The sequence below is a fragment of the Mastigoproctus giganteus genome, chromosome 10, assembly GCF_048544385.1.
Source record: "Mastigoproctus giganteus isolate SK-2022 chromosome 10, ASM4854438v1, whole genome shotgun sequence".
In the NCBI taxonomy this organism is placed as follows: Eukaryota; Metazoa; Arthropoda; class Arachnida; order Uropygi; family Thelyphonidae; genus Mastigoproctus; species Mastigoproctus giganteus.
This window is the reverse complement of record NC_143584.1, coordinates 206,414,093-206,427,064: the sequence shown is the minus strand read 5'-3', so window position 1 is coordinate 206,427,064 and position 12,972 is coordinate 206,414,093. Positions and strand designations below refer to the sequence as shown.

At 37.7% G+C, this 12,972-nt stretch overlaps 1 protein-coding gene across 1 annotated transcript in view; it reads right to left on the bottom strand.

Annotated features, from left to right (window-relative positions):
* LOC150079810 (uncharacterized) overlaps positions 1 to 12,972 on the bottom strand; it is a 66,656-nt gene that overhangs the window by 15,675 nt on the left and 38,009 nt on the right. Inside the window, exon 4 of the mRNA XM_090383240.1 lies at positions 8,832 to 8,989. Within this exon, the coding sequence (XP_090239366.1) occupies positions 8,832 to 8,989 (158 nt within the window). The remainder of the gene's footprint in view (positions 1 to 8,831; positions 8,990 to 12,972) is intronic.

Genomic DNA, 12,972 nt, shown 5'->3' with positions numbered 1-12,972 from the left:
ATTACCATACACTTCATTCATCTCTAACTATTTCAATGCATTTAAGCCCAGTCTGACACAATAACGAATGACATATCGCTGTTCAATTTGTTTGTCCGACATGATAATTGCATCAAAATGATCGCCAGTGACACAGCTAAAAAAAAAAAACTCTTGCGCAACACTAGCTCGACAAGTACTGGCATGCACACACAATCAGCTCAGTAGCAATCGGGGAGAGCGCCTCTAGCAGCAGTTATGGAAAGTTTGCACAGTAAACATAAAATCTTGCACCAGTCCACAAATTAAATGATCACTCCCTCATAGTTTTTATTTCTGCTACACTTTTGCTCACTCCATGATGCTATGCATGTGAAGAGAGATATTTAGGAAATAATTTTTGTGGGTTACCAAAGTGTTGTTCCGAAAGACATTTGTTCTTATTAACCAATACAGTGTCAAAATAAAGAATCTAATTTAAGTATACCATTTTAAGCCATTTCTTGCTTTTTTTTCTCAAAAATATCAAGCAATGTAGGAAATACAATTGCATGTTTTTTGCCATGCTCACTGCCAGATAAGTATCTTCCAGTAAATTACCATTATTAACAATATTAATATTTCATTTTTGCAGTGCTTATAGTACTTTTCACCAAATAAACAAATTTCGGGTAAAGTGGAGGATTTTTCTTTTGTAAAGGAGACTCAAGTGGTCTCAGACCGTTTTTAAATTCTGTACAGTGGGACTAACTAATGATGTTACCAAAAACATATTCTAAATGAGAAGCATTCAGGGAAATAATCACAGAAGCTAGTAGGCTTTTCATAGCAACTAAGCAATACTGTTCAAGGCTTAGACATAATGGATGGCATATGAACTGTTGAGACATATGGCAGAGAAGAAAACTGCACAGAATGCATATAAATTAGCAGGTAATAAGAAGCCTGCGACAGATATAAACTAGTCTGTAATCAAGTCTCAAAGGATGTTAGGCAAAGAAAAACAGATTATGAGAAGTGACTGGCAAAGAAAGCCAAGAAAAGTCAAACAAAAATTTCTTTACATATAATATTCACAGTATAAGGAAGGGATTGAATCACATCAGTCCATTTAATGTCAATGGTTTAACTGTTGATGAACCTGCTCAGGTTGCTGACAGGCTGAATAGTTATTTTGCATCTACATTCACACATGAGGAATTCTTTAGGGAAGCAGATGTCAGAAGTTTATCAAACTGATAGGGAGCTCAATGATTTTCTGTTAACTGAGATGAAAGTAGAAGAGAAATTATTGAAGTTGAACATAAAAAAAAAATTAAGGGAGACAGCAAAAGGAGATAAGTGAAGCCTTAACCATAAATATGAGAGCATTTTTAGATTTGGGGGAGGTCCCTGTGGACTGGAGATGTGCAAATGTAGCCCAATTCACAAAGGGAGATAAAAGATTGAAATGAGTAATTAGAGACCTGTTAGCCTACTTCTATTCCAGGGAAAATAATGGAATCTCTAGTTAAATAATTAATGCAGAACCATTTGGACAGACATGCAATTATACAGCAATCACAGCATGGATTTGTCAAGAGGCAGTCTTGTCTAAACAACCTGATAAGTGACTATCACGCAGCAACCAAGGAACTGGATGCAAAAAATAATTTTGACATCATATACTTAGATTTCAGGAAAGCTTTTGATACTGTTGTGCATAAGAGACTGCTGTACAAATTGCAGCAGTGAAGCATTAAGGGAAAGTTACTGCTGTGGATAAGGAATGGTTGAGTGGGAGAAGGCAGAGCAGTTACTACTGGATGCTGCTCTTCATGGACTAATATTACACTGGTATGCAAAATTTAAGGACCAGTCAGATTTTCACATGTAGCTTCTCATAGGAGTTGCCTGGATATGGGAAAAGCATACCAAAGGAACCTTGTGAGGTACAGAAATGATGAAAGAAACAACACCGACACAACAACGGAAACAAAACGGTACAGAGGGACTTTATTCAAAAATGGCAACATAGCACTGGTTGTCATGCCATGATACAGATGCATCACTGCCAAAGATGACACAAAGGGAAGAGGTGGTCCTCAGTAGGAGATATGGTCACCCATAATGTTGATGCAGGCTTTGCACCACCAATCCATACTTAGAACAATGTTGTTAATAACTTCTTGCGGTAACATCGTCCATTCCTCTGTCAGCGCCATCTTCAGCTGGTGAACATTTTCTGGTGGGTGTGGATGTGCCGCTAGGCGTCTCCCCAGAGCGTCCCATATGTGTTTGATGGGACTTAGATCGGCAGAATGGGCAGGCCAATCCATACGAACAATGTCCTCACTTTCCAAAAGCATATCAACAGCTGCAGTGCAATGGGGTGTGGCGTTATCATCCATAAACACGAACTCGGGGCCAATGGCACCTTGGAACAGACACACACGAGGAAGGATTACCTCAGTACAGTAGAGTGCACGGGTTACGGTACTGCCTTCCAGTATCTGGAGTCGTGTATGTCCATCCAAGATAACGCCTCCCCAGACGAGAACACCTCAACCACCATATTGATCCCTTTCAGTGATGTTTCCGGGGTGATACCGAGTGCCAACCTCTCGCCAGATTCGCTGACATCCAGAATCGCTGCTGAGACTGAATCTACTCTCATCAGTGAAGAGTACCTTAAGTAAAGATTTTGTGGTTGTAACCTTTAGAAATAGTGTTGGTCCTTAAGTTTTGCACACCAGTGTATTATTTAGTGGAGTCTCACAGGGTTTGGTACTGGGCACATTGTCATTTTCCGTATTTATTAATGATATTCATGAAGATATATTAGGCTTAATATCTAAGTTTCCAGATGATATAAAGGTTGGCAAGGCAGTTATTGACAGTAAAGGTATGCTGCTGCAACAAGATCTAGAAAAATTATGCAGATGGCCTGAGAAATGGCAACTGAAGTTTAACAATTGATAAACGTAAGGAACTAAGGAAATGTATATGGGTAGAAGTAATCCCAGACTAACATAAAAACTGTGTAGTACTACACCCAGGGTAGTGGTCCTTGAGGTTGTCACAGACATTCTCTCAGATATGCCAGACAAGCTGTACTTGCTACCTGGGAGTCTAAAACGCTGATGGAACTGATATTCGGGTGACACTCAAGTCAACTGGACCCAATTTCGGCGAAGTCCGGACGGTCTGTGACAGCCAAATCCTCTGCTTGCACCTTCACGATGGTGGGACTGTTAGTAATCCTGGGTATAACGTCCATGCACAAGTACATGGTGGGTGACCATCCAGGTGTGAACCAACGTAAGCAGGGGTCGAGGTGTGGCGGCCACACCACATGGAGGAACGCCGCCCCTCTATTTTACCAGGCAGTACTAGGCGGTAGATGACTCATCAACCGGTGCAATACCACCACTTTGCTTATTGGAGGCTTGAAGTGTAGGAACCCATGTCTAGTCTCTAGAGCTAAGTTCCGGTCAACCCTTCCCCCATCTCTTCCATCATGCAGTATGATTGAAGACTTTTGAGGTTATGACGAACATTGTGGTGAGATCCAATATTCCTTACATTTCAAGGGTACAGCTCTAAAACGGTGTTCACAGGCCGGCCGCTAGTTAGTACACCGGACCGAACCTATTGGTAACTCTTTAGGAGGCTTCCGGATCAGCTAGTGTATAATCTAGCTACCTCTACTCTGCCAGATAGTGACTGGAGGGAGTCCGAGTAGTGTGCATGCGGGGAGCATTGTCGAGGCCATATTATGTCAAGGATCTGGATATATTCTTACCATGTGTACGCCATATCCAAAAATTTCATTACTTCATACAGCATGTCCCACCCACTGTTTCTTACTATTGAATACACCATGAATTGTCAAACTAATAGAGCAAGCCTATCTGCGAAAAGATCTAAACCTCCCAAGCACTTCCTAATCCATTTCACAAATATACGTGTCTCAATTCTAATCTCAACGATGTCCATTTCCACTTGCAGTCTGCCAAACTCCATGTACTTTTTCTGACAGAATCTCAGCTATCGGTTGATTCAACTACTGCTCATCTCAGATGCCCAAATTATTCGCTGTATGATTCTTTTTGCCTCAAAGGTGGTACTTGTGCATATGTCCGTTCTGATATTCCCTGTCAGAGACTTGGCAATTTGTAATCTCCTCTCTTTGATCTTCTCTGGCTTAAAGTCTCTCTACCTCATTGTGTCAAATTCATCTGTTGTCTCTACCGTTCTCCCAACTCGACTAATCACTTGGAGCTCTTTGACTTCCTCTCGTTGCAACTTGACTTTCTCCAGTCCAACACTCCTAACAGTGAGGTAATTTTCCTTGGTGATTTTAATGTTCACAACCCCAGCTGGCTTCCGTTTTCTAGTCACACCGACCCAGCAGGTCGAGATGCTGAGGCTTTTGCAATTACTAATGACCTAGCACAGATTGTTCATTTACCTACAAGAATACCAGACAATTCTAATCATACAGCCAATACGCTTGATCTTTTTCTCACAAACAACCCTTCTAAGCACACGGTCGAAGTGAGAGCTCCTTTAGGCACTTCAGATCACAACTTGGTGATTGTCTCTTCTCCAATGGGGACCTTTATCTCATGGCTATTCCCAACCTCGTGTTGTTTGGCGTTACAAGAATGCAAAATGGGATGACCTGCGAGACTTCTTTTCTTCTTTTCCTTGGTCGGATTACTGTTTCAAAAGTTCTTATGTCAACGTTTGCTCAGATCGTGTCAGTGAAATTATTCTTGTAGGAATGGAATCCTTTATCCCACACTCCACTTTAAAATCTCGTCCTTTATCTAAACCTTGGTTTTCCAATAAATGTGCTAAGGCTGTCCAAGAGAAGAATGTTGCATATCGTAATTGGCTTGTTTCTAATTCTTCAGTTTCATTTTCTGCCTATACCAAAGCTCGCAAAAATTGTAAAGCAGTTATTAATCAGTCCAAATTAGAGTTTGAACAGGCTAAGAGTAGAAAACTTGCTTCTTGCCCTAATGGTAGCCGAGCATTCTGGTCTCTTGCCAAAGCTATTGGCCGCAACTTTTGCCCATCTCTGCTCCCACCTCTGTCCAAATGAGATGGTTCTGTTGTCACTTCAGCCAAGGATAAAGCTGACCTGCTAGCATCTCATTTTTCTTCCAGCCCATGTATTAATGATCTTGGTAAAACACCTCCCACCATTCCCAACACACTCCATTCAATGCCTCCTGTGGTCTTCCGTCAAAAGGATATCAGAAGGATTTTGATGAATCTTGATGCTAAGAAAGCTCCAGGTCCTGATGGTATTTCTCCACTTGTTCTGAAAACCTGTGCTCCTGAACTTACTCCTATTCTTTGCCACCTTTTTTCACTTTCTTATTCCAAAGGTGTTTTTCCTTCTGCTTGGAAATTTTCTCAAATCCAGCCAGTTCCTAAAAAGGGTGACAAATCCCTCCCATCCAATTATCGTCCCATTGCAATTACTTCTACTCTTTCGAAAGTAATGGAGAAATCAATTAACTGCCATCTCTTAAACTACCTAGAAACCTTCCGTCTGATCAACGATCGCCAGTATGGATTCCGTCAGTGTCGATCCACTGGTGATATTCTGGCTTATGTTACCCATTTATGGACTAATTCAATGGAAAGGTTCGGTGAAACACAAGTAGTTGCTCTTGACATCTCAAAGGCTTTTGATCGTGTTTGGCATAAAAGTCTTCTAAACAAGCTTCCATCTTATGGTTTGCCAACTGTTTTTAGTAATTGGTTATCCAGTTTTCTCTCTGATCGCTCACTTAGGGTGATGGTAGATGGCTCACTGTCTTCTAACTTCTCCACTAATGAAGGTGTCCCCCAAGGTTCAGTTCTTTCCCCCACTCTTTTTTCCTCTTGTATATCAATGACCTTCTTCCATTGACTGGAAATCCTATCCATAGTTTTGCTGATGATAGCACATTGCATTCAACTTTTCATTTTGAGAAACCTTGTCCTGCTCAATCAGCTTCAACTTCTCGAAAATCTGCTACCAATTCCTTAAATGCCGATCTCCAGGTAATTCTCCAGTGGGGCAAAGACAACTTAGTTGATTTCAACCCTTCTAAAACTCAGTCTTGTCTTATATCTCGCAAAAAGGATTCTTCTGCTCCTATGCTTATCTTTAGTGACACTCCAATTTCTAGGCAAAAGGATATATCTCTTTTGGGGATTACCCTGACTTCTAATCTCTCTTGGCACAAGCACATTACAAATATTGCTTCCTCTGCATCTAAAAAACTTGGTTTTCTCTTTCGCTCTCGGCGTTACTTTTCTTCCAAACAGCTGCTCACTCTGTATAAATCGCAAATCCGCCCTGCCATGGAATATTGTTCCCACATCTGGGGTGGTGCCCCCAAAACCTCTCTCAGGCTTCTTGATTCCATTCAGAAGAGGGCAATTAGGTTAATTAATGATTCATTTCTAACAGAGTCTCTCCACTCGCTGTCTCATAGACGCACTGTTTCTGCTGCATGCCTCTTCTACAGATACTTCCATGGGCACTGTTCTTCTGAATTAGCTTCTATAATTCCCGCTCTCTCTTTCAAAACAGTCCGAACACGTGCCGCCAACATCCATTTTCTGTCCAACTTCAAACCCACAGAACCAACTTTTCATCTTCCTCATTTATTCATTCAACTGCCGTTTTCTGGAACAACTTTCCTTCATACGTGTTTCCTGAAAATTACAATCTACAGAAGTTCAAGTCCAATGTCAACAAATATCTTCTTTCGTCTTCTCAATCTCCAACCCAGGCACGGTACTAAGTACTATAGGTTCTAATACCTCTCGTGTTTGGGGTTCACATAAAAAAAAAAAAAAAAAAAGTGGACATGAAAAGAAGCTGGGAGTAATTGTGTAGTGTGATATAAAATTCACTGTGCAGTGCAGACAGGCTACCAGGACAGGTCAAGTGGTTTTGTCAATGACATACATGAATTTTGCTAGCAGGGATAAAGAAGTGATTATCCCATTGTATAAGGCAATGGTGAGGCCACATCTTGAGTACTGCATACAAGTCTGGAGGTCTCATTTCAGGAAGGATGTAGAACTGCTGGAATGGGTAGAGAGAAGGGCAAGAGATTGGTGAGGAGGAACAAAGGGGTGGTCTTACCAAGAAAGGCTTCCGTTCTGCAAATTGCTGTGTCTGGAGACTAGGCACCTACAGAGTGATCTGATTAAGGTGTTTAAGTCTTTGAACTGCTTGAGCAAACTCAATGCTGATGGGATTCTTCCTCTTGCTCAGACTATGCACGAGGGGCATAAATTCAAATTGAGGAACAATGATTGCAGATAAATGTGCAGAAGTTTGCCTTCAGCCAAAGGGTGGTTAAATGGATTTTTTTTTTTTTTTTTTTTGGCTGATGCTGTATAAGCTTGCTTTCTTATATCATGTGCCACTTTTAATACTAATTTCAAGGAGAAATCTCAATTTTCAGTCACATTTATAGACTTCTAAAAGTTGGTGTATGAAAATCTTCCAGCACAAATACTGTATTTTTCAGACTATAACCCATACTTTTTTTTTCTAGGAAAAGCATTGCCTAAAATTCCCATGAATCTAATAGTCTGAAGGTATACTAGGTGCACACAGCAATGTCTTTATCTTTAGCCAAATCTCGAGACAGTATTGCCAAAACATTCAGGGTGGCACATGGGGTTGGCTGCAAATTCCAGGTCTTAACCAACTGCAATCATTGGATATCTCAATTAACAAATCCAATAAATCAATCATGTATAAGGAGTGAACCAACTTAATTCCATTAAGTTGGTTCACTGTTCGTCCTGTTGGTTGTTAGATCATGATTTAGCACACCAAATCATGATCTGACACCAACAGGATGAATGAAGAAACCAAACACTCCCCAAGTGTGAAAAATGTTTGAAAAATTAGTGAATTGGATAAAGTTGGCATATCTTTCAAGAAATGTAGAATTAGTAATGTCCTTGATGGTGCAGTCATACTAATGACAAGTATGACAGTCGAAGACACATGATTGGCATTATACAATGAGTAAATGGTTCGATTAACACAGACATTTTGTTTAGTTAGAAGTGCCAGTGAATTTTCCTTCAAATATATACAGTAAAATAATTTTTTCCAAAATTTGCTTTCCAAAACTTGGATGGATCTTGTTATCTGGAAAATATGTAATTAAGAAATGTATGTAATTCGGAGCTGTCTGCTAATGGATGGTGTCTAATAAGAGAGATTTTAATATATATTTTATAGGAAAATAACTCGAGAATGTAACCCCTGTAAATGGGAAAGCCCTACTACACACACATTCGTACACATAACAGGCTGTTTAAAAAGTATGTGCAAAAAGTTCTGAGAATATTCTGGGAAATCAAAATAAGAAAAAAAGTCAAACATGCATCCAATTCTAAACAGTTACTGAGGTGTGGAAGTTTAAATTTTTAAAAATAGCTATGGCTTTGGATGATAAAAATAATAAAAAAATAAGATTAAGCAGATATGTATCTAAGTATGATTTAATATTTTACTAGATACATGTCTGTTTATTTTTATTTATTTTATTATCATTCAAATTCCACAGCTTTTTTTTTTTTTTAATTCAAAAACCTATAGCTCAATAACCATTCAGAATGGGACATGTGTTTATGCAGTTTTTTTTTTTCTTATTTTGGACCCAAGAATATGTACAATTTTTTGCACATCCTTTTGTAATACTACACATGTAAAGTTTGCTTTTGATCAATTATTCAAAACTTATTAATTTCTTAATTAACAAATTAAGATACCAAAACTTATGCTACTTACGCATGCCTGCGTAATATAAAAAATAATTTATTAGTTATACCTAATACATTGGTAGGGTCTTTGCTTCTATATGATTCATCAGATGAACTACTATAGCTAGCTTTGTTATTATTATTTGCTTCATCATCTTCATCTTCACTACTAGATGGAATTGGAACCTTTAAAGGTAGTTGATTAAAGAATGACTGGCTCTCGCTTCTAGTGGGAGGAGGGGAAAAAAAAGAGCTTTATATAACAGCAACATTAATACCTAAATAAGTTTCACATTAAAGCCCCAGTTTATATGTAGCTATGAGCAAACTAAATTTGTTATGAAATTCACCAATCTCATTGTATGAAGGCACCTGAGCTGCCTTCTTAGTATTGCAACAGCATTTCAAATAAAAGATGCTGCTCCATGGGAGAAGTATATTGCTACTGCTGAAATGGACAATTACCCATGTGGCCAATTTCAGAACCTACTGGTAATTCAATGGAAAACAACAGTGCAGTCAATAAAAGACTGATGAGATAACTATATGACATGTTTGACAGAACAGTAACTTTAAAAGTCAAATTTAAAGCAAAGCCTTGTATGTATGAGAGCCATAAAATATTATTGTATAGGTAAAATAAGTGTCCATGTTCTATAGAGCTATGAGCAAATAACTTTGCTACAAAATGAGGCAATCTTATACTGTGAAGCAAGCCACCACAAGCATTGGCACATTAATTGTGTCAATGCTTCGAATAAAAAGCACTGCTTCACAGAAGTAATGGCATGCATTTCACATAAATGGGATTATACTTCTCACATGAAGCAGTGTTGTTTTTTTTTTTTTTTTTTTTTTTTTGTTTTTTGTTTATTTATTTCAAGTGGCGGTGTAATACCAAGGAAACTTGTGACTTACTTTACAGTACAAGATCAATTCTTTTCATAGCAAACTTAGTTTGTTCATAGCTATGCACAAACCTGAGGTCATTGCCCTACCTGTACAATAATGTTTCGTGACTCTCTCACATAAGAGGCTTTTTCCTTAAATATTCAAGTTTTAAGCATTCTTGCTGTTCCTTTGAATAGCTCACATGTTGCGGATATACCACCACTGCTTTGCCAGATCTTTAATTGTCTGTGACACAACATCCAATAAGGCACCAATACATGCTGAAGCAAACCATTATTGGTAACACAGCATTTACTTTGAATAAATTACAATATATCTCTTCCTCCCACAGAGTAGTACTTTTTATTTGAATTAGAGAGAGAGAGAGAGAGAGAGATAATCTTTATTACCCTTCACGACCATAAAGCCAGGGGCTTACAGTTTCTGTGTGCAATGCCTGTGTGTACAATTGCCAATGGTGATTTGCTTCATTGATGTATTCATACCAACTTAGCTCAGTTACTTACAACACTATGGCTACTGCCTACCTGCCTGTACAATAACCAAAACATTAATTTAAAAGCAGCAGCCTAAAATACATGTTATACTGATACTTGTAAATAATTCAAAAATTTTATTATACCAGAAACACATATAGAATGGTTATGAATATATCACGCTGATCGATTAGTTCCATCATTACAAAATATGCTTTCCCATTCAGTTAAAGTTGTGAAATAAATAACTGATAAAATTATATAATTAAATCAGCTGAAATATGCAAAATAATTTAAAATGTTAATATCTATAGGTTGGAGCACACATACATTACTGAAAGAAGTAATTAACCATTAACTGGGTGCACAAGATGACCCAGAGTATAAAATTTCAGCAATTTATACTCTTCATCTAAACAGTCCACACATCTGACACACATTCCAACACCTTTTAAAAGTGTTTTCTTTAATTTTGCTATTGAAAATTCCAGAAGTCGGTTAATTATCACGCAAAAAGCAAAAATGCAGGACCAAAATTATATGCATGCTAAAAAACATGAATTTAAAACCGGTGCGTATCTCTTTTGTGTCCAATTACTGAAGCCAGGAATCTTTACGGTAACATATCCAGGGGTTACACTCTCAGGGTTTGTGGCAAGGAAGAGGCTGGTTGGCATACAATTGTTAAAGCACACAGGTTTTTTTGATTAAAACTTCAATTGCTGTCAGTCAAAAATAATGAGATAATAATATTCAAATTTCTCAAATAAGAGAGGGGAAAATATGTCTAAAATTTTCTGCAAAAGTGTTTTACTTTCAAAAAAGTAATTTTAATGTTTTAATAAAAAAAATGGAATTTTCAGAGTTGTGTTCAAAAGAGATTGAAAATAAAGGTGACATCAAAAAAGTGAACAATTCTGAATTATTTCTTGCAAATTTTTTAAAGTTATAAAGAGGATAACTTTTTAGATAGGATAGAATGACAACAAAATATTCCATACGCAACAATCTTCAAAATTCTTCATTCCCCCTACAATGGTTTCCTTAGAAGGTCTATGTACTGCACCAGTTAATTCACATGATTTCCAACCAAGCGCCAACTTTTCTTTATGGTTTCTGGCTAGGATGGCCAGATAAGGCCATCATATGACTGATAAGGCTTATTTCCAGCTAAACAATGGTGTGAATAAGCATAATATTTTCAGGTGTTGGGATACATCACCACTGGTTCATTCTGAGAATCACAGGAATCATACAGTGATCTCACCGATACTGTATGATTCCTGTCCCGTGTGTGTGTGTGTGTGTGTGTGTGTGTGTGTGTGTAGGTTTAGGCAAATTACTTTTATGCAGGACAGAGCTAAACTAAAACTGCTCATCTGGCAAAACAATTGCTTCAGACCATATATGACTATGACCATTGTTTTCCAAGGTAGCCAGCATTTTACCAATGCTGGCTACCTTGCTCTCTGGATCTTAATCCTTAAAGGACAGTGTTTGTCAAGGCATTATTCAGTGTCCAGCTGATCTGAATGAAACATCACAAAGCACATTGCCAACATTCCTCATTACATGTGTCAGGCAATAGTTGCAATGCTGTACTGAATTTTCAGCACATTTATAATACAAATGGTTATTAATGTTGAACAATTATGCTTTTATAACATATAGCCACACCATATAAATTGTGCTATGTGCCATGTGTGGTTGTATGCAGTGTCAAATGCACTCTGAATATAATACAGGTCGACCATCACTAATCCGGCAGCATTGGGACCTGTGGGGTGCCGGATTAGTGAGTTTGCACAAAACACTGGTGGTTATATTAGCACATACATTTTACCCCACAGCTAATCACCTCCTTCTACCTTTAACACGTTGACTGCCAAGCTAGTTTAAGAAAAAAATTCCCAAGGAGCCTAAAAATATTTAGGAAATAATTTGATTAGTAATTCTAAAATAAATATTAATGTCAGTGTTGTCATTTTTTCACTTAAAATATATATATATATATAAAAAAAAAAAAAAAAAAACTTTTTTTTTTTTAATATGTCGCATATATGTGGTCAACGTGGCCACATATATGCGACATAAAAAATATGTTTGTGGTTAGTTTATTGCACGCGCGGGGAGCTCTGCAACAAAACTAATTATGATAAAATAAATTCTCAAACATTGCAATAAGTTTGTCAGTATTGTTAGAGATTTTGTGAAAACAAGTTCGTTAGCGCGCTGTATTATCCATCATATCCTGAAAAAGGCCTCTGAGGTTGGGAAAATTCATATTTTAGTATTAAATCAGCTCACACCAACCATAAGAATAAGCATTTACTGTAACTAGAATATTTATTTACATATTAAAATAAAATAAATATTTACAAAAAACTGCTATTATATTAAATATACATGTAAAAACATTAAAACTATGATAAAATCCTTGAGATAAAATACACTAAAATAAACCGGATTAAAAGCGATAAAAACGATAAAAATCTCTGGAGCTTTCGGAAGCTTGCGCTCCCTTCCTCAGCAGTAACAAAACTTCCTGCAGCACGTCCATATATATGATTTAATACTAAAATATGAATTTTCCCAACCTCAGAGGCCTTTTTCAGGATATTGTTAGCAGCTATGGCCAATTTGTAGTGCAACACGTCCGACAATATCAAAAGTATTGTATAAAAGAGGCCAGACAGAAGCAGCATCTCAGGTTTGCGCATCGATGCAAAACGCATGGACTTATACCATATGGCTTTAGAGTCAAAACACCATTTCAGGATGACTGACTAAAGTGGGTTACTTTGTGTTATCAAAAGAAGAT